The following is a 23,409-nucleotide window of genomic DNA, read 5'->3' as shown; positions in this document are numbered from 1 at the left end:
AAGAAATAGGAATACACCAGTATAATATTAAGTATTTTGTGGCGATTTATAAACAACTAGAACATATCATACAATTATATATAATATACATATATATAACTTCTACTATCTATAAAAATACAACGCAACTCTATAAAAATACAGTGCTAACTGTTACTGGTATCAAAATCTAAATAGGGTATGGAAGAGAAAAGTACTTTAGAAAATGGACAATATTTAAATTCGAACATTTCATCGGTAAATGTTTTGAAAGTAATTCCATTTTCGTAGGTTAGTATGAATCACTCGTTCAGGCACTCTATTACACTTGGCTAGTGCTATATTATCAATACAAATGTATAGACATAGCTGAAACATTGCGTGAAGAATCACGCAATTAATTTGGCACAGTGGTTTTTTCAAGTTTCTCTCTCTGCACAAAAATCGTAAAAGAACTGCAAAATGAAATAAAAAATAAGAATATTAAAGACATTGGTACATTACATGCTTTGAATAAATATTAATTGTACCTCTTTATCCAAGTCTTTCTGAGTCCAAATTTTAATCACAGGGAGTTTATTCTAAACAATATGAAATAATTGTTGAAGATATATGAAATTATATACAAAACAATATAATTTTTTGTACAAATTACTTACAGTAGAAGAATCAGAATGAACACTAAGACGTGGATTAAGAACAAATGGAACTCCATCCAAATCGGAAGATCCTGGCAGTGTACCATAAATTGATGTAGATCCAACAACTGTTGATGTAGGGGGTTGCGGAGCAGGTCTCGTAGGTCTAATTCTTGCACTAGGACTCAAAATTTCATAATCTCTATCGTTAGATTCCTCTGTATCCTTTCCTCCACTTCCACTAATTTTTGGATAAACCCCATTTGCTGGTTTTGGTGAAAACTTTGGTTTTGGTGGCCTCTCGGGCGGTACTCTATGGGGTGTCCCATTTGATGGATTTGGGGAAGCACTTTGTAATAAGCTATAAATAAGGCGTTATATAGAATAAGTGGTAAGACGTTAAGGTAAATATATCTTAATTTCTTTTAAGATAAAGACGATTCTTACTCTATATTAACATATGACTGTGAATTTGAATTCCCATTTACAATATCCACAGTTTTGTAGCAAACACAAACTCCGTTAATAACACTGAAAAGAATAGGAATAAGAATAATTTGATTTTTATAAAATTTCCATAACTATAAAATTCTATAGATATACCCAGCAGCAATAAATCCGTTTGGTGCCATTTTAGATGTATAAACCTTATGTATAACTCTACTACATATGATAATATCAGTAACTGCTTTCGAGCATAGTTCCTTATTTCTAATTTTATAGCACACCTGTTTCTTTCTCCATGCCTTCTGCACTAAAATTCATTATTGCAATGTACTAAATGAAAATACATTCCTGATAAATGATACATTGATTAGTCTTACGTATGCTCACTTGAATCTACAGTATAAGAAATTATGCTATATCCTTCTGGAGGAGTATCTCGTTCATTAATAACTACGATATCTTCGACTACACACTGGGGCAACCCTTCAGTCTTTGAAAAACATATGTATCTGCCTTTCTTTTTAATGAAAAGTCCACTTTCTCTCCATAGATCAGCATCAGTATCTTGGTCATATGTTCGTGATACCTAAAGATAAAGACATTTAAAAGTAGTACACATTTATAGAAAATTAAAAAATAGTAATATAAAAATAGTTATGAACACCAGGTTAAATATCCTAACTTATTTATACAAACTATTTTGTGAGGTTACTTACCACTGTAAAATTTGGTGGACATTTATCTATATCTTCAACAATATTTATGGCTGTGATGGGCCTATCATCAGGTAATACAGACGATAACTGGTGAACTAACATTTTGTTGCAATTAATCTTTTTAGACATTATTGCAACCCTGTTAAAAGTATATTTGTATAACTATTCATGTTTTCTTTTCCTTGTAACATATATTATCTCACATATACAAAATGTTAAATGTAATTTGTTATAAACTAATAAGTATAATTAACTGCTTCATAGATAATCACACTGATTGCAAAAAGTCAATTTGATAAATTGTAACATAACTTCAAAGATATTTTAAATATCACAATTAATACAAGACATCAAGTAGTTGATATGTTTTGACAAGTGTAACAAGAACAGTTTTCATTGCCATAAAGCACATTTCTCTACCAAAGTTCATTATACGTTGATTCATTAAAAGCGCCAGGAATTGGGGAATGTAACTGTGTGAACGTCCCCTACTTTATCTTGATGACCTATTTTCGATCGATAGAAAAATTTACGGTACACTGAAAATTGCTTGTAATAAGGAAATTTCAAGTAATAAAATTTTAATAATGACATTTTTGAAAAACGATAAAAACGAATTACTACAAAGGACGCATTACTTACACATATATTTCACTTAATATAATTAATCTTTAAAGTATTCACGGCAGAGAAACACACTTAACCATTAGCAATCATTCACGAAATTCGCACACTTCTCAATTTGCTTACCTTCGGAGAAAAATTGGAAATTTCGCGGGACACAAATTTAAAAACTTTGCATATTCATTAATTTATCTGTCGTTGTACTTCTAATCAGCCGGTCACTTAATTTCAACAAAATAACACAATTTTCGATCGAATAACGATCGACTGGTTTTTCCTTTGACACGCAATCCTATTCTTCAGAAGATTCATTCGTAATAAAGTGAAGGTACTTCAATGCATATTAATAAACAAAAAGGATGGAAAGAATGATTGAAGGAATGAGCAGGACGGAGGAACTAACAGAGAGGAAAGTATCTATTGAGAGAAAGATAAATGTATACATATACAATCAATTGCTCCGTCACAGCTAATATTTGAACACTCACGTATTTTCAAATGATATGTGATAAAAACCTGATAAGATAACTAACGAAACTCATAAACACTGTTACTTATAAGAATGGCTTTCCTCCTTTGTCTCTTCGTTGAACGTTTTAACTAAATTGATATCAATGACATCACTTTTACCACCACCACAACCGTAATGACCACCATCTTAACTGACTAGGGTAGTTGTGTTCAATAAGCTAACCTCTGTTTCCGTTCCTTACACGTCGTGAAACTTTACGGCGCTTTTCCTCGTCCTTCCTACACGATTCGCTTTTGCCGGATATTCGCTTGATTTTATACGTATTACTCAGTTTTTAAGTGAATTAATCCCACTCCCAAGCAATAAGAAAATGGATAAGAATCATACGCCACCCCTTTATCAGCATGCTTATTGTTTGATCTGTTTAAATAAACTGTTTAATACAATTTAAATGTACGACAATGTGATACTTTGATCAACAGTGGCCATGGCCATGACACTCAGCTTTGATACTGAAGCTAAAGAAACCGTAAGGTGTTTTGTTTATCCTTTCAATGTTTTTATTCGAAATTTAATACAATTTAAAGTTAATGTTTTAGTTATATACATATATTTCGGGCTTAAAGAGATTATTAATAAGTGGAACTAATGCTATAGATTTTCGAATTAGATGCTAATTTTCAAGTGTACGAAAATTATAGATGGCGCGGATGTTTGCATCTAAATATTAAAGGTACATTGGTATATATATACATATAAAGAACAGTATTATGTATTCACTTACCTTACCATTGCCGCGTACTATAGTGTTTATTGATCAAATGGTGTGTAATCAGTTTGGTATTCTAAGGAAATTTCATGACATAGAACAAGGATACAATAACTGGACATTCACTGTGGCAAAACATAACTCTTTTACTAATAACTCCATGTTTCATCTATTAAAAAGGTATTTATTAACAATACTTACGTTTTCATTAATTTTCTTCATTAAGAATTACTTCTTAGTCGTAAAGTACATGGTTTATATAATGTAAATAAGAATAAGTTTGCAAATCAGTCGTGAAGCAATTAATTTGCAAAAAAATATAGAACTGATGTTAACACTAAACCTACCAGCGCCGGTCAAATTGACCGATCTCGAACTTCTATTCAAATTTAACCATATTTAAACATTATCATATCGCTTCATAATTTCCGACTTTTTCTAAGGCATGCATACAATATATTTTTCGGTATTTACTTTTAGTTTGCTCTTTTATCTTCTAAGAAAAATGTATATTCTGCCTTGCCTACCACGAGCGGTCAATTTGTCGGGCCGACAAAATATTTTAGTTATTCTTAAAATAAATGCAATCAGTACAAAGAAAAGACTATCTCAAGATCAGATGATAAACAAAATCAGTAATAACAAATAATAACAACTGTTACGCCCGTAACCTTGTCAGAAACCATAATCCATATATATATTTATAAATGTTTACCCAAGACTTTAAAAAAATGATAAAAAAAAAAAAAAAAAATAGCGAACCTAGAAAAAGACTGTTCCATATGCGATGAACAAGAAATTTCAGCAACTGAAAATGGCATGGAAACACATGAAAAGCTATTTACAACCAAATCAGAGTTGAATATTATAAATAAACGTTCACGTCCAGGACAAAAAGGAAAGAAATTATCATTGATAGCAAAGAGTGAGGCTGATGTAAAGAATCAACGTATCGAAACCGGTTCCGTTGGGACAGTTTGAAAGAAATAGATGCAAGTCCCATACCTGGCAGGGCGTCAGTTCATAATATTTTTAGGGGTATGCTAAATGGCATATAATGAAAGGACAAGTAAAGACAGCATTTTATCTTATCATTGATTATCATTGATTGAAAGAAGCATTTGGAGTATTGGGGATTAAGAGAGAACTAGATGCAACAAAACTAAATGCATTTATTGTTTTGCTATATGCCCATGGTGCATATTAAGCAAAAAATTTAGATGTCTCATATTTGCAGAATAAAATTTGGAGACCTGCATTTTTTTCAAAAACAATTAGCAGGAATGACTTTGCTGAAATTATGAGGTTTATACAATTTGATAAAAAAGGGGAAAGAAGCCAACGTTTACAAACCAATAAATTTGCAATGGTATCTACAATATAGGGCCAATTTATAGAGAATTCACAAAATTGTTATAAACCTGGTGCATACATTACTTTTGTATAAAGAATCATGGGAAAAAAACCATGCAATAAAACTATTAACAAGTTCAGATTCATTACTACAAAAAAGCTTGTCAAGTAAGAAATTGTAAAGGTTACAAAATTACGAAAATTTGTTTAAAATGTGGGTAATTTGTATATGTGGCAAATGACATTTGATAATAAAATAATTTATAAAAAATATAGCGAAGTTGAATAAGGTAAATCTCTATATAAATAAAAGTGTAATTCTATTTAAATCTATAATTGAAATTAAACAAAAGTAAATTTTGTTCATTATATATTAATAATAATTATATTATAATAATATAAGTGTATAATATTAGTTATATTATATACATTTAGTTATAAATTAACCATTATCTAAGTTAAATCATTACTTACTTCTTTAAAATCAACGGTCATTTTGACCACACATGGTAGACATAGGTATATATGAAATGTTGGTAGGTTTAGTGTTAAATTAAAGCAAACGATAGAAAAAGCAATTTAAAATATAGGACGGCATTTGATAACAACATTTTATTCAATAAACACATGAAAGAAAAGTAATGTAGTAAGGAAAATAAAAAAAAAATTTTTTCAAATATTTATGTTTTATTCATAGTCACCATTATATTGTAACTAATACGTTTCCTTATTACTAGAAAAGAATCACTTTTGTCAAACAAAATATCCTTGGTCTGATAGTTTTGTATCAGTTGTAACGATATATTTTGTTTTGCTTTTTCTTTTAATGATTCATTATAACACGCCATACAAATTCTCAAATCCCTTGGATACAGTTTATTAGCTAGTTGTATTCCCTCCTCAATTAAACTTACAGACGATGACTGATCCTTCTCATTACTATTAATTCCTATGAGATCAGAGGAACATAAGGCTATCTTAATATGTACCAAAAACACGGTCTATTGGAAACCATAAACAAATGAATAAACTGTATAAAACAGACCATGTAAAAGTGAATTATTAGAAATATTGTGTAAAGAGACCAGGTATATAAATGTAATAAAAATTCAAGAATGGACATAGAATATTTCATGTCAATATATTATTGTTTCATAAAAAATAAATAAATTTTGTAACAGAAAAATAACAATATAAATTAAGTTGTAAAGTACTCACAGTGTATTGTTGAAGTTTAAAATTACATAATTTAAAATACTAGGAATACACTTCTAATGTATGAAAATTAAATTTTCAAAACGAATTATATAACAATAAAAATTATTGCTAATGTTCAATACTACTAAAATATTTCCTAAGTTTAGAAAATTTATTAGAATAAAAAAGATATAGCACATATTACTTGTGTACACGAACTTCACAACATACAAACACATCAAATATGCATATCTTATTGCCAATGTATCATGTGGATATGTTGTAAAATAGACTTATCAAGAGTTATTGGAAAAACAAAATATTGTTGAAACATAATATGGATATGTTACAATATAGTATAGATGAATATGGACCACAGTATGAAAAATAATATAGATATGTAACATATTGCCAAATTATAATTTCGATGTGTTATAAAATACCATTGTTGGATATGAAACAGACAACTGTTAAAAATTAATATGGATATCATACAAGACTTGTTTAAATATTATGGATATGTAATAATGTATTGCCAAAACATTATCCGGATATGTTGCAACACAGTATTGTTCAGTATGCAACAGATTATGGAAAATAATATTTATATGTGATAATACAGTGCTAACATATTATATTCATATGGTGGACGATAAAGTGCCTGTTAATGAGGCAAGCTAATGTTTCAAAGAACCATGGATATTAATAGGGGATGCAGCATTTCTAAATGTCACTATTTACTTCTAAATATTCGTATTTCTAAATTAATATGGATATCTTACAGAGTATTACTCATTACAAATATTATGGATATGTTATAATGTATACACAAAACATAATATATATATATTACAACACTATATATATGTATTGTTGAATATGGAGCAGAGTATGAAAAATAATATGGATATGTGATAATGTATTGGCCAAACATAATCTGGATATGACTCAACATAGTATTGTTCAGAATACAGCATAATGTGAAAAATAATATGGATATGTGATAATGCATTGCTAAAATATTATACACATATGATAGATGATATAGTGCCTGTTAATGAGACAAGCTATTTTTTCGAACAAATATGGATGTTAATAAGGATACAGCACGTCTAAATATCACTATTTACTTCTAAATATTAGTATTACTAAATTAATATGGATATCTTACAGAGTATTCCACAGATATTATGGATATGTTATTATGTATTTACAAAACATTATATATATTACAACACTATATATATGTATTGTTGAATATGGAGCACAGTATGAAAAATAATATGGATATGTTATAATGTATTGCCAAAACATAATCTGGAAATGATGCATCAGTATTGTACAGAATGGAGCAGTGTATCAAAAATAATATGGATATGTGATAATGCATTGCTAAAATTTTATACACATATGGTAGAAGTTATAATTCTCGTTAATGAGACAAGCTATAGTTTCGAATAAATATGGATATAATAGGGATATAGTATTTGAAAATGTTATTATTTCTAAATTAATATGGATATGTTACAAAGTATTGCACAGATATTATGGACATGTTATAATGTATTGCTAAAACATAATATGGATACTATGCAACTGAATATTGTTCAGTATGGGGCAGACTATGAAAAATAATATGGATATCTGATAATGCATTACTTAAATATTATGTGCATATGGTAGACGATATAGTGCTTACTAATGAGCCAAGCTATTGTTTCAAATAAATATGGATATTAATAGGGGATGCAGCATTTCTAAATGTCACTATTTACTTCTAAATATTCGTATTTCTAAATTAATATGGATAGCTTACAGAGTATTCCACAGATATTATGGATATGTCATAATATATTGCCAAAACATAATATGGATACTATGCAACAGAATATTGTTAAGTGTGGGGCCGAGTATGAAAAATAATAAGGATATGTAATAATGTATTGCCAAAACATAATCTGGAAATGATGCATCAGTATTGTACAGAATGGAGCAGTGTATCAAAAATAATATGGATATGTGATAATGCATTGCTAAAATTTTATATACATATGGTAGACGTTATAGTTCTTGTTAATGAGACAAGCTATTGTTTCAAATAAATATGGATACTAATAGGGATATAGTATTTGAAAATGTTACTATTTCTAAATTAATATGGGTATCTTACAGATTATTGCTCAGATATTATGGACATGTTATTATGTATGCTAAAACATAATATGGATACTATGCAACTGAATATTGTTCAGTATGGGGCAGGTTATGAAAGATAATATGGATATTTCATAATGTATTGCCAAACATAATGTGGATATGCTACAACGCAGTATTGTACAGTATCGAGCAGAGTATGAGAAATAATATGTATATGTCATAATGTATTGCCAAACATAATGTGGATATGATACAGCACGTTATTGTAGAGTATGGAGGAGAATATGAAAAATAATATGGATATGTAATAATGTATTGCCAAAACATAATCTGGAAATGATGCATCAGTATTGTACAGAATGGAGCAGTCTATCAAAAATAATATGGATATGTAATAATGCATTGCTAAAATTTTATACACATATGGTAGAAGTTATAGTTCTCGTTAATGAGACAAGCTATAGTTTCGAGTAAATATGGATATAATAGGGATATAGTATTTGAAAATGTTATTATTTCTAAATTAATATGGATGTGTTACAGAGTATTGCACAGATATTATGGACATGTTATAATGTATTGCTAAAACATAATATGGATACTATGCAACTGAATATTGTTCAGTATGGGGCAGACTATGAAAAATAATATGGATATCTGATAATGCATTACTTAAATATTATGTGCATATGGTAGACGATATAGTGCCTATTAATGAGCCAAGCTATTGTTTCAAATAAATATGGATATTAATAGGGGATGCAGCATTTCTAAATGACACTATTTACTTCTAAATATTCGTATTTCTAAATTAATATGGATAGCTTACAGAGTATTCCACAGATATTATGGATATGTCATAATATATTGCCAAAACATAATATGGATACTATGCAACTGAATATTGTTCAGTATGGGGCAGGTTATGAAAGATAATATGGATATTTCATAATGTATTGCCAAACATAATGTGGATATGCTACAACGCAGTATTGTACAGTATCGAGCAGAGTATGAGAAATAATATGTATATGTCATAATGTATTGCCAAAACATAATGTGGATATGTTACAGCACAGTATTGTAGAGTATCGAGCAGAGTAGGAAAAGTAATATGGATATGTTATAATGTATTGCTAAAATGTTATATGCATGTGTTAGACGATATAGTGGCTGTTTATGGGGGATTCTATTGTTTCAAGGAAATAATGGATATTAATAGGTATATAGTATTTCAAAATGCTACTATTTCTAACATAATATGGATATCTTACAGAGTATCGCACAGATATTACGGACATGTTATAATGTATTGCCAAACATAATGTGGATATGATACAACACGTTATTGTAGAGTATGGAGTAGAATATGAAAAATAATATGGATATGTTATAATGTATTGCCAAACATAATGTGGATATGCTACAACAAGTTATTGTAGAGTATGGAGGAGAGTATGAAAAATAATATGGATATGTAATAATGTATTGCCAAAACATAATCTGGAAATGATGCATCAGTATTGTACAGAATGGAGCAGTGTATCAAAAATAATATGGATATGTGATAATGCATTGCTAAAATTTTATATACATATGGTAGACGTTATAGTTCTTGTTAATGAGACTAGCTATTGTTTCGAATAAATATGGATACTAATAGGGATATAGTATTTGAAAATATTACTATTTCTAAATTAATATGGGTATCTTACAGATTATTGCTCAGATATTATGGACATGTTATAATGTATTGCCAAACATAATGTGGATATGATACAGCACGTTATTGTAGAGTATGGAGGAGAATATGAAAAATAATATGGATATGTAATAATGTATTGCCAAAACATAATCTGGAAATGATGCATCAGTATTGTACAGAATGGAGCAGTGTATCAAAAATAATATGGATATGTGATAATGCATTGCTAAAATTTTATACACATATGGTAGAAGTTATAATTCTCGTTAATGAGACAAGCTATAGTTTCGAATAAATATGGATATAATAGGGATATAGTATTTGAAAATGTTATTATTTCTAAATTAATATGGATATGTTACAAAGTATTGCACAGATATTATGGACATGTTATAATGTATTGCTAAAACATAATATGGATACTATGCAACTGAATATTGTTCAGTATGGGGCAGACTATGAAAAATAATATGGATATCTGATAATGCATTACTTAAATATTATGTGCATATGGTAGACGATATAGTGCCTATTAATGAGCCAAGCTATTGTTTCAAATAAATATGGATATTAATAGGGGATGCAGCATTTCTAAATGTCACTATTTACTTCTAAATATTCGTATTTCTAAATTAATATGGATAGCTTACAGAGTATTCCACAGATATTATGGATATGTCATAATATATTGCCAAAACATAATATGGATACTATGCAACAGAATATTGTTAAGTGTGGGGCCGAGTATGAAAAATAATAAGGATATGTAATAATGTATTGCCAAAACATAATCTGGAAATGATGCATCAGTATTGTACAGAATGGAGCAGTGTATCAAAAATAATATGGATATGTGATAATGCATTGCTAAAATTTTATATACATATGGTAGACATTATAGTTCTTGTTAATGAGACAAGCTATTGTTTCGAATAAATATGGATACTAATAGGGATATAGTATTTGAAAATGTTACTATTTCTAAATTAATATGGGTATCTTACAGATTATTGCTCAGATATTATGGACATGTTATTATGTATGCTAAAACATAATATGGATACTATGCAACTGAATATTGTTCAGTATGGGGCAGGTTATGAAAGATAATATGGATATTTCATAATGTATTGCCAAACATAATGTGGATATGCTACAACGCAGTATTGTACAGTATCGAGCAGAGTATGAGAAATAATATGTATATGTCATAATGTATTGCCAAAACATAATGTGGATATGTTACAGCACAGTATTGTAGAGTATCGAGCAGAGTAGGAAAAGTAATATGGATATGTTATAATGTATTGCTAAAATGTTATATGCATGTGTTAGACGATATAGTGGCTGTTTATGGGGGATTCTATTGTTTCAAGGAAATAATGGATATTAATAGGTATATAGTATTTCAAAATGCTACTATTTCTAACATAATATGGATATCTTACAGAGTATCGCACAGATATTACGGACATGTTATAATGTATTGCCAAACATAATGTGGATATGATACAACACGTTATTGTAGAGTATGGAGTAGAATATGAAAAATAATATGGATATGTTATAATGTATTGCCAAACATAATGTGGATATGCTACAACAAGTTATTGTAGAGTATGGAGGAGAGTATGAAAAATAATATGGATATGTAATAATGTATTGCCAAAACATAATCTGGAAATGATGCATCAGTATTGTACAGAATGGAGCAGTGTATCAAAAATAATATGGATATGTGATAATGCATTGCTAAAATTTTATATACATATGGTAGACGTTATAGTTCTTGTTAATGAGACTAGCTATTGTTTCGAATAAATATGGATACTAATAGGGATATAGTATTTGAAAATATTACTATTTCTAAATTAATATGGGTATCTTACAGATTATTGCTCAGATATTATGGACATGTTATAATGTATTGCCAAACATAATGTGGATATGATACAGCACGTTATTGTAGAGTATGGAGGAGAATATGAAAAATAATATGGATATGTAATAATGTATTGCCAAAACATAATCTGGAAATGATGCATCAGTATTGTACAGAATGGAGCAGTGTATCAAAAATAATATGGATATGTGATAATGCATTGCTAAAATTTTATACACATATGGTAGAAGTTATAATTCTCGTTAATGAGACAAGCTATAGTTTCGAATAAATATGGATATAATAGGGATATAGTATTTGAAAATGTTATTATTTCTAAATTAATATGGATATGTTACAAAGTATTGCACAGATATTATGGACATGTTATAATGTATTGCTAAAACATAATATGGATACTATGCAACTGAATATTGTTCAGTATGGGCAGGTTATGAAAAATAATATGGATATGTCATAATGTATTGCCAAACGTAATGTGGATATGCTACACCGCAGTATTGTACATTATCGAGCAGAGTATGAGAAATAATATGGATATGTCATAATTTATTGCCGAAACATAATGTGGATATGTTACAACACAGTATTGTAGAGTATCGAGCAGAGTAGGAAAAGTAATATGGATATGTCATAATGTATTGCCAAACATAATGTGGATATGATACAGCACGTTATTGTAGAGTATGGAATAGAATATGAAAAATAATATGGATATGTCATAATGTATTGCCAAACGTAATGTGGATATGCTACAACGCAGTATTGTACAGTATCGAGCAGAGTATGAAAAATAATATGGATATGTCGTAATGTGTTGCCAAACATAATGTGGATATGTTACAACGCAGTATTGTAGAGTATCGAGCAGAGTAGGAAAAGTAATATGGATATGTCATAATGTATTGCCAAACATAATGTGGATATGATACAGCACGCTATTGTAGAGTATGGAATAGAATATGAAAAATAATATGGATATGTCATAATGTATTGCCGAAACATAATCTGGAAATGATGCATCAGTATTGTACAGAATGGAGCAGTGTATCAAAAATAATATGGATATCTGATAATGCATTACTTAAATATTATGTGCATATGGTAGACGATATAGTGCCTATTAATGAGCCAAGCTATTGTTTCAAATAAATATGGATATTAATAGGGGATGCAGCATTTCTAAATGTCACTATTTACTTCTAAATATTCGTATTTCTAAATTAATATGGATAGCTTACAGAGTATTCCACAGATATTATGGATATGTCATAATATATTGCCAAAACATAATATGGATACTATGCAACAGAATATTGTTAAGTGTGGGGCCGAGTATGAAAAATAATAAGGATATGTAATAATGTATTGCCAAAACATAATCTGGAAATGATGCATCAGTATTGTACAGAATGGAGCAGTGTATCAAAAATAATATGGATATGTGATAATGCATTGCTAAAATTTTATATACATATGGTAGACGTTATAGTTCTTGTTAATGAGACTAGCTATTGTTTCGAATAAATATGGATACTAATAGGGATATAGTATTTGAAAATATTACTATTTCTAAATTAATATGGGTATCTTACAGATTATTGCTCAGATATTATGGACATGTTATTATGTATGCTAAAACATAATATGGATACTATGCAACTGAATATTGTTCAATATGGGGCAGGTTATGAAAAATAACATGGATATGTCATTATGTATTGCCAAACATAATGTGGATATGTTACAACGCAGTATTGTAGATTATCGAGCAGAGTAGGAAAAGTAATATGGATATGTCATAATGTATTGCCAAACATAATGTGGATATGTTACAACGCAGTATTGTAGAGTATCGAGCAGAGTAGGAAAAGTAATATGGATATGTCATAATGTATTGCCAAACATAATGTGGATATGATACAACGCAGTATTGTAGAGTATCGAGCAGGCTATGAAAAATAATATGGATATGTAAGAATGCATTGCTAAAATGTTATATACATGTGGTAGACGATATAGTGGCTGTTTATGGGGGATTCTATTGTTTCAAGGAAATAATGGATATTAATAGGTATATAGTATTTCAAAATGCTACTATTTCTAACATAATATGGATGTCTTACAGAGTATTGCACAGATATTATGGACATGTTATAATGTATTGCCAAACATAATGTGGATATGATACAACACGTTATTGTAGAGTATGGAGTAGAATATGAAAAATAATATGGATATTGTTACGACCGTTCGCGGAGAGACGCGGTCTTCAGCGAACGCGTCAGCGAGAGGCGTAAATTCTCGCTACGATTCAGCAAATCGACGCCGCGAAATGGTCGCTCCCCGAGTTTCGATTAGGATAACGGGGGTGGTTCAATGAATGCAATTGTGTTCTACAGTATTAGAATATATGTATATATATATTTATATCAGATTATCACTTACAACTTGTACATAAAGTATTGGTTCTAATCGTATCGGAACTTACGGATAGAATGTTCGAGTGAGACCTTGTAAAATACGACTGATTTGTATGCGATCGTATGATTAGAGTTTTTGCCTGAGACTGATTTATTTGACTGTTCGAATGTGACCGATGAGTTCGATTGTTCGAATGCGACTCATCAGTTAGAATGCTTGATGGAAAAAAGACTGTCTTGGACCGATACTTTTGTCTTTCGGGGAGACAACCCCCACCGCCGTAGGATCACGCCACCGCACGCGCTAGTGAACACGTAAAATCAAACAGATCTCAATCGAAGTTTCTGGAACTCGCGGCCAGACGGCAACCATACGCTCGTCGATACATTGTATTGATATACGACGACGGCGGACCGCTGGCGACGGTTAGAAACACGACATTGAAGGCGCGCCGCGACAATGTACGGAGTTCTGGTTGCCAGCCTGCCCGCGGTATGTGATCCGGCGGAGGAGAGTGTTAGTCGACGTAACAGATAAGTTATAATCTATTGCCAAAACATAATCTGGAAATGATGCAACAGTATTGTACAGAATGGAACAGTGTATCAAAAATAATATGGATATGTAATAATGCATTGCTAAAATGTTATATACATGTGATATACGATATAGTGGCTGTTTATGGGGGATTCTATTGTTTCAAGGAAATAATGGATATTAATAGGTATATAGTATTTCAAAATGCTACTATTTCTTACATAATATGGATATCTTACAGAGTATCGCACAGATATTACGGACATGTTATAATGTATTGCCAAACATAATGTGGATATGATACAGCACGTTATTGTAGAATATGGAGAAAAATATGAAAAATAATATGGATATGTTATAATGTATTGCCAAAACATAATCTGGAAATGATGCATCAGTATTGTACAGAATGGAGCAGTGTATCAAAAATAATATGGATATGTGATAATGCATTGCTAAAATTTTATATACATATGGTAGACGTCATAGTTCTTGTTAATGAGACAAGCTACTGTTTTGAATAAATATGGATACTAATAGGGATATAGTATTTGAAAATGTTACTATTTCTAAATTAATATGGGTATCTTACATATTATCGCACAGATATTATGGACATGTTATAATGTATTGCCAAACATAATGTTAATATGTTACAACGCAGTATTGTAGAGTATCGAGCAGGCTATGAAAAATAATATGGATATGTAATAATGCATTGCTAAAATGTCATATACATGTTGTAGACGATATAGTGGCTGTTTATGGGGGATTCTATTGTTTCAAGGAAATAATGGATATTAATAGGTATATAGTATTTCAAAATGCTACTATTTCTAACATAATATGGATATCTTACATAGTATCGCACAGATATTACGGACATGTTATAATGTATTGCCAAACATAATGTGGATATGATACAGCACGTTATTGTAGAGTATGGAATAGAATATGAAAAATAATATGGATATGTCATAATGTATTGCCAAAACACAATCTGGAAATGATGCATCAGTATTGTACAGAATGGAGCAGTGTATCAAAAATAATATGGATATGTGATAATGCATTGCTAAAATTTTTTATACATATGGTAGACGTTATAGTTCTTGTTAATGAGACAAGCTATTGTTTTGAATAAATATGGATACTAATAGGGATATAGTATTTGAAAATGTTATTATTTCTAAATTAATATGGATGTGTTACAGAGTATTGCACAGATATTATGGACATGTTATAATGTATTGCTAAAACATAATATGGATACTATGCAACTGAATATTGTTCAGTATGGGCAGGTTATGAAAAATAATATGGATATGTCATAATGTATTGCCAAACGTAATGTGGATATGCTACACCGCAGTATTGTACATTATCGAGCAGAGTATGAGAAATAATATGGATATGTCATAATTTTTTGCCGAAACATAATGTGGATATGTTACAACACAGTATTGTAGAGTATCGAGCAGAGTAGGAAAAGTAATATGGATATGTCATAATGTATTGCCAAACATAATGTGGATATGATACAGCACGTTATTGTAGAGTATGGAATAGAATATGAAAAATAATATGGATATGTCATAATGTATTGCCAAACGTAATGTGGATATGCTACAACGCAGTATTGTACAGTATCGAGCAGAGTATGAAAAATAATATGGATATGTCGTAATGTATTGCCAAACATAATGTGGATATGTTACAACGCAGTATTGTAGAGTATCGAGCAGAGTAGGAAAAGTAATATGGATATGTCATAATGTATTGCCAAACATAATGTGGATATGATACAGCACGTTATTGTAGAGTATGGAATAGAATATGAAAAATAATATGGATATGTCATAATGTATTGCCGAAACATAATCTGGAAATGATGCATCAGTATTGTACAGAATGGAGCAGTGTATCAAAAATAATATGGATATCTGATAATGCATTACTTAAATATTATGTGCATATGGTAGACGATATAGTGCCTATTAATGAGCCAAGCTATTGTTTCAAATAAATATGGATATTAATAGGGGATGCAGCATTTCTAAATGTCACTATTTACTTCTAAATATTCGTATTTCTAAATTAATATGGATAGCTTACAGAGTATTCCACAGATATTATGGATATGTCATAATATATTGCCAAAACATAATATGGATACTATGCAACAGAATATTGTTAAGTGTGGGGCCGAGTATGAAAAATAATAAGGATATGTAATAATGTATTGCCAAAACATAATCTGGAAATGATGCATCAGTATTGTACAGAATGGAGCAGTGTATCAAAAATAATATGGATATGTGATAATGCATTGCTAAAATTTTATATACATATGGTAGATGTTATAGTTCTTGTTAATGAGACAAGCCATTGTTTCGAATAAATATGGATACTAATAGGGATATAGTATTTGAAAATGTTACTATTTCTAACATAATATGGATATCTTACAGAGTATTGCTCAGATATTATGGACATGTTATAATGTATTGCTAAAACATAATATGGATACTATGCAACTGAATATTGTTCAGTATGGGCAGGTTATGAAAAATAATATGGATATGTCATAATGTATTGCCAAACGTAATGTGGATATGCTACACCGCAGTATTGTACAGTATCGAGCAGAGTATGAGAAATAATATGGATATGTCATAATTTATTGCCGAAACATAATGTGGATATGTTACAACACAGTATTGTAGAGTATCGAGCAGAGTAGGAAAAGTAATATGGATATGTCATAATGTATTGCCAAACATAATGTGGATATGATACAGCACGTTATTGTAGAGTATGGAATAGAATATGAAAAATAATATGGATATGTCATAATGTATTGCCAAACGTAATGTGGATATGCTACAACGCAGTATTGTACAGTATCGAGCAGAGTATGAAAAATAATATGGATATGTCGTAATGTATTGCCAAACATAATGTGGATATGTTACAACGCAGTATTGTAGAGTATCGAGCAGAGTAGGAAAAGTAATATGGATATGTCATAATGTATTGCCAAACATAATGTGGATATGATACAGCACGTTATTGTAGAGTATGGAATAGAATATGAAAAATAATATGGATATGTCATAATGTATTGCCAAAACATAATCTGGAAATGATGCATCAGTATTGTACAGAATGGAGCAGTGTATCAAAAATAATATGGATATGTGATAATGCATTGCTAAAATTTTTTATACATATGGTAGACGTTATAGTTCTTGTTAATGAGACAAGCTATTGTTTCGAATAAATATGGATACTAATAGGGATATAGTATTTGAAAATGTTATTATTTCTAAATTAATATGGATGTGTTACAGAGTATTGCACAGATATTATGGACATGTTATAATGTATTGCTAAAACATAATATGGATACTATGCAACTGAATATTGTTCAGTATGGGCAGGTTATGAAAAATAATATGGATATGTCATAATGTATTGCCAAACGTAATGTGGATATGCTACACCGCAGTATTGTACAGTATCGAGCAGAGTATGAGAAATAATATGGATATGTCATAATTTATTGCCGAAACAATATGTGGATATGTTACAACACAGTATTGTAGAGTATCGAGCAGAGTAGGAAAAGTAATATGGATATGTCATAATGTATTGCCAAACATAATGTGGATATGATACAGCACGTTATTGTAGAGTATGGAATAGAATATGAAAAATAATATGGATATGTCATAATGTATTGCCAAACGTAATGTGGATATGCTACAACGCAGTATTGTACAGTATCGAGCAGAGTATGAAAAATAATATGGATATGTCGTAATGTATTGCCAAACATAATGTGGATATGTTACAACGCAGTATTGTAGAGTATCGAGCAGAGTAGGAAAAGTAATATGGATATGTCATAATGTATTGCCAAACATAATGTGGATATGATACAGCACGTTATTGTAGAGTATGGAATAGAATATGAAAAATAATATGGATATGTCATAATGTATTGCCAAAACATAATCTGGAAATGATGCATCAGTATTGTACAGAATGGAGCAGTGTATCAAAAATAATATGGATATGTGATAATGCATTGCTAAAATTTTTTATACATATGGTAGACGTTATAGTTCTTGTTAATGAGACAAGCTATTGTTTCGAATAAATATGGATACTAATAGGGATATAGTATTTGAAAATGTTATTATTTCTAAATTAATATGGATGTGTTACAGAGTATTGCACAGATATTATGGACATGTTATAATGTATTGCTAAAACATAATATGGATACTATGCAACTGAATATTGTTCAGTATGGGCAGGTTATGAAAAATAATATGGATATGTCATAATGTATTGCCAAACATAATGTGGATATGCTACACCGCAGTATTGTACAGTATCGAGCAGAGTATGATAAATAATATGGATATGTCATAATTTATTGCCGAAACATAATGTGGATATGTTACAACACAGTATTGTAGAGTATCGAGCAGAGTAGGAAAAGTAATATGGATATGTCATAATGTATTGCCAAACATAATGTGGATATGATACAGCACGTTATTGTAGAGTATGGAATAGAATATGAAAAATAATATGGATATGTCATAATGTATTGCCAAACGTAATGTGGATATGCTACAACGCAGTATTGTACAGTATCGAGCAGAGTATGAAAAATAATATGGATATGTCGTAATGTATTGCCAAACATAATGTGGATATGTTACAACGCAGTATTGTAGAGTATCGAGCAGAGTAGGAAAAGTAATATGGATATGTCATAATGTATTGCCAAACATAATGTGGATATGATACAGCACGTTATTGTAGAGTATGGAATAGAATATGAAAAATAATATGGATATGTCATAATGTATTGCCAAAACATAATCTGGAAATGATGCATCAGTATTGTACAGAATGGAGCAGTGTATCAAAAATAATATGGATATGTGATAATGCATTGCTAAAATTTTTTATACATATGGTAGACGTTATAGTTCTTGTTAATGAGACAAGCTATTGTTTCGAATAAATATGGATACTAATAGGGATATAGTATTTGAAAATGTTATTATTTCTAAATTAATATGGATGTGTTACAGAGTATTGCACAGATATTATGGACATGTTATAATGTATTGCTAAAACATAATATGGATACTATGCAACTGAATATTGTTCAGTATGGGCAGGTTATGAAATATAATATGGATATGTCATAATGTATTGCCAAACGTAATGTGGATATGCTACACCGCAGTATTGTACAGTATCGAGCAGAGTATGAGAAATAATATGGATATGTCATAATTTATTGCCGAAACATAATGTGGATATGTTACAACACAGTATTGTAGAGTATCGAGCAGAGTAGGAAAAGTAATATGGATATGTCATAATGTATTGCCAAACATAATGTGGATATGATACAGCACGTTATTGTAGAGTATGGAATAGAATATGAAAAATAATATGGATATGTCATAATGTATTGCCAAACGTAATGTGGATATGCTACAACGCAGTATTGTACAGTATCGAGCAGAGTATGAAAAATAATATGGATATGTCGTAATGTATTGCCAAACATAATGTGGATATGTTACAACGCAGTATTGTAGAGTATCGAGCAGAGTAGGAAAAGTAATAAGGATATGTCATAATGTATTGCCAAACATAATGTGGATATGATACAGCACGTTATTGTAGAGTATGGAATAGGATATGAAAAATAATATGGATATGTCATAATGTATTGCCAAAACATAATCTGGAAATGATGCATCAGTATTGTACAGAATGGAGCAGTGTATCAAAAATAATATGGATATGTGATAATGCATTGCTAAAATTTTTTATACATATGGTAGACGTTATATTTCTTGTTAATGAGACAAGCTATTGTTTCGAATAAATATGGATACTAATAGGGATATAGTATTTGAAAATGTTACTATTTCTAACATAATATGGATATCTTACAGAGTATTGCACAGATATTATGGACATGTTATAATGTATTGCAAAACATAATGTGGATATGATATAACACGTTATTGTAGAGTATGGAGGAGAATATGAAAAATAATATGGATACGTTATAATGTATTGCCAAAACATAATCTGGAAATGACGCATCAGTATTGTACAGAATGAAGCAGTCTATCAAAAATAATATGGATATGTGATAATGCATTTGTAAAATATAATATTCATATGGTACATAATACTGTTCCTAGTTATGAGGCAAATTATTGTTTAGTATAAATATGGATATTTTATTAATAAGGATATAGTGTTTCTAATGCATACTATCCGCTGTTTTGCCTAGCTTTAATTGGGATGTGTTGCAAAAAAGTGTTGTTGGACATGAATTTGGTATTTTTTTAGATATTCATATGGATATCTTACTGAGTATTGCTCAGATATAGCATAAATATGTTATAATGTATTGCCAATATGTAATCTGGATATGTTGCAACACAATATTGTTGAGTATTGTGCAGTATTGTTAAAACATAATGCAGATATGTTAGAATGTATTACTAAACTATATTGTGCATATAGTACAAAATAGTATTATTGAAGTTTGTGGTTTAAGTATTAATTTTTGTATTGTTTTATGTATATCATTTGATTGTCGTGGTTAATAGTAATACTATTAATGTAATGAGTTTAAACAAATATTTCAGGTGTGCAAGAAAATTATGGATTGCTAGCAGTTACACTATGATATGTAAGTATGTGTTAATAGTGCTTTATAAGTTATACTCCCTCTCTAATAAAGTATTTAAAATAGAATACAGATATTTTCTCATTTCTCTATATAGGTCCGATGGTTGCACCTACAAAATAGGCTACTATGATTCACATGGCTGGAAGAATGAACTGATCACATTGAAATTGGACAGAATAGGACTATAATAATACGGGGACAAGGTAGAAGTATAAACTCAAAGTTTCAATTATTAATATAGTATTGCTTAAATATGTATATAATTATGAATAAAATGTAATAAGAAAAATATGTCTGAGATTTTATTAAAATGTACCATTCAAAACTTCAGTATTTTGTTTGCCAGTTTAGTGACGCATATTTTCTATAACTTTAAAGCAATTAGCACTTTTGTCTTAATGTAAACATAACGTAAATAATTATTTCACGTTTAATACGATAACTTTACTGTGTACACAATATTTGTAACTTCATTCGATGTACTTGTCTTTTATTTTTGTTGTTTTTCTATGTAATGAAATATTTTTGTGTATATGGTTTGATCTAACATACATATTAAAATCTGATGTGTTTCTAATTTCAAGAAAGTATGCTAATTGTCTTACATACGAAACTTTTTTTCTTTGGAGAATGAAACAAAACGTGTCAAATCATTCCCATCATGATGAAAAGTGAAATATGAGGACCTGAAATGTTGAAGATGAAAAAGATTTTGGAATATAAAATATGTCGATACGATAGGTTTATCGCTGTCCATAGATAGATTTTTACATTAAAATTGAATTGTTATATCAAATATATCTAATTTTATTTTCTTCAAGATGTGTAATATAAATTTCGTAGATGAATGCAATTTCGGACTGGAAAAATTTAATGGATCTGATTCAGTTAGTTGTAGCGAAAGACAACCGAGAACCAGTCAAAAATATTTTTTCAATAAACCCTTCTCATCAACTACTAATAAGGAAAATATTTTTAGAGTTAACCCTGTTAGTTCAATCTGCTTTAACGGAGTATAATGTCTGTATATTTATTGGTTTTGATAAAACATATACCAGCTCTATTTATCATCTATTGAAACAGAAGTCATGATACCTAGAACAGTATATATTGTTCAATATATACATATATTACTTACTAATCACAATGTAAAACAATATGTCTTTTTTAAAAAGTAAAGGAATTTTAATTATTTGATTGGGAATATCGAATAGAAGATAAGCAAATTTTAGTGAGATATACAATGAACACATTGTTGATTTGCTTGAATCTCAAATCAGAATGGCTAATAATAAGGAACACAATTCGTACATTAGTGATCTCACAGAGGAAATTAACATTCCTGAAGAACTGCACAAATGCCTTTTGATAGCATCATGTAATAGAACAGTTACAGCTATCAGTCGAATGAACGGTACACACACACGTTAGTGCGCGCGAATATGAAAATACAATAGACTTAGAGATAAATGGAAAATTTAATATTTTAGGTTGTAAAAAATTGCATTTAGTAAGAAAATAACACTTATAAGAATGAATCATTCAAAGAAGAGATTTCGATAGGATATCTAAATTTAGTCGACTTAGTGGAAACCAGTTCATGCAGCAACTCAAAGTTCATTCATTTATTAATGCAGTCTTTAGGTGGCAAATCAAAAATTTTTATGTTACTGAACATATTTTCTTTAGATGAATATTGTAACAAAACATTGGATTTATTGAGATTTGCTAGTAAAG

At 29.7% G+C, this 23,409-nt stretch overlaps 1 protein-coding gene and 1 long non-coding RNA gene across 6 annotated transcripts; one reads left to right on the top strand and one right to left on the bottom strand.

Moving 5' to 3' along the window:
- Positions 1 to 22: 22 nt before the first annotated feature.
- LOC132905518 (multivesicular body subunit 12A) lies at positions 23 to 3,363 on the bottom strand. Of its 3 annotated transcripts, none has more exons than XM_060956903.1 (8): positions 3,099 to 3,363; positions 1,781 to 1,919; positions 1,452 to 1,650; positions 1,221 to 1,371; positions 1,065 to 1,148; positions 639 to 978; positions 510 to 560; positions 23 to 434 (listed from the first exon to the last, which is right to left on the bottom strand). In XM_060956903.1, the coding sequence occupies exons 2-8, from the start codon at positions 1,907 to 1,909 to the stop codon at positions 399 to 401; spliced, it is 990 nt and encodes a 329-aa protein (XP_060812886.1). In that variant the 5' UTR covers positions 1,910 to 1,919; positions 3,099 to 3,363; the 3' UTR covers positions 23 to 398. The 3 variants fall into 3 exon arrangements, with proteins under 3 accessions (XP_060812886.1, XP_060812888.1, XP_060812885.1); XM_060956905.1 differs by lacking the exon at positions 3,099 to 3,363 and adding an exon at positions 2,893 to 3,036; XM_060956902.1 differs by lacking the exon at positions 3,099 to 3,363 and adding an exon at positions 2,531 to 3,024.
- LOC132905530 (uncharacterized) lies at positions 3,279 to 22,196 on the top strand. 3 transcript variants are annotated; one of them, XR_009657813.1, is made up of 4 exons: positions 3,279 to 3,410; positions 3,547 to 3,825; positions 21,629 to 21,672; positions 21,767 to 22,196. It is a non-coding gene; the product is annotated as an uncharacterized LOC132905530 (long non-coding RNA). The 3 variants fall into 3 exon arrangements; XR_009657812.1 differs by lacking the exons at positions 21,629 to 21,672; positions 21,767 to 22,196 and adding an exon at positions 5,915 to 6,860; XR_009657814.1 differs by lacking the exons at positions 21,629 to 21,672; positions 21,767 to 22,196 and adding an exon at positions 4,126 to 4,460.
- Positions 22,197 to 23,409: the final 1,213 nt, after the last annotated feature.

This window comes from Bombus pascuorum, chromosome 3, assembly GCF_905332965.1.
Source record: "Bombus pascuorum chromosome 3, iyBomPasc1.1, whole genome shotgun sequence".
Lineage (NCBI taxonomy): Eukaryota > Metazoa > Arthropoda > Insecta > Hymenoptera > Apidae > Bombus > Bombus pascuorum.
The sequence above is the reverse complement of the archived record's forward strand: the minus strand, read 5'-3'. Positions and strand labels throughout refer to the sequence as shown.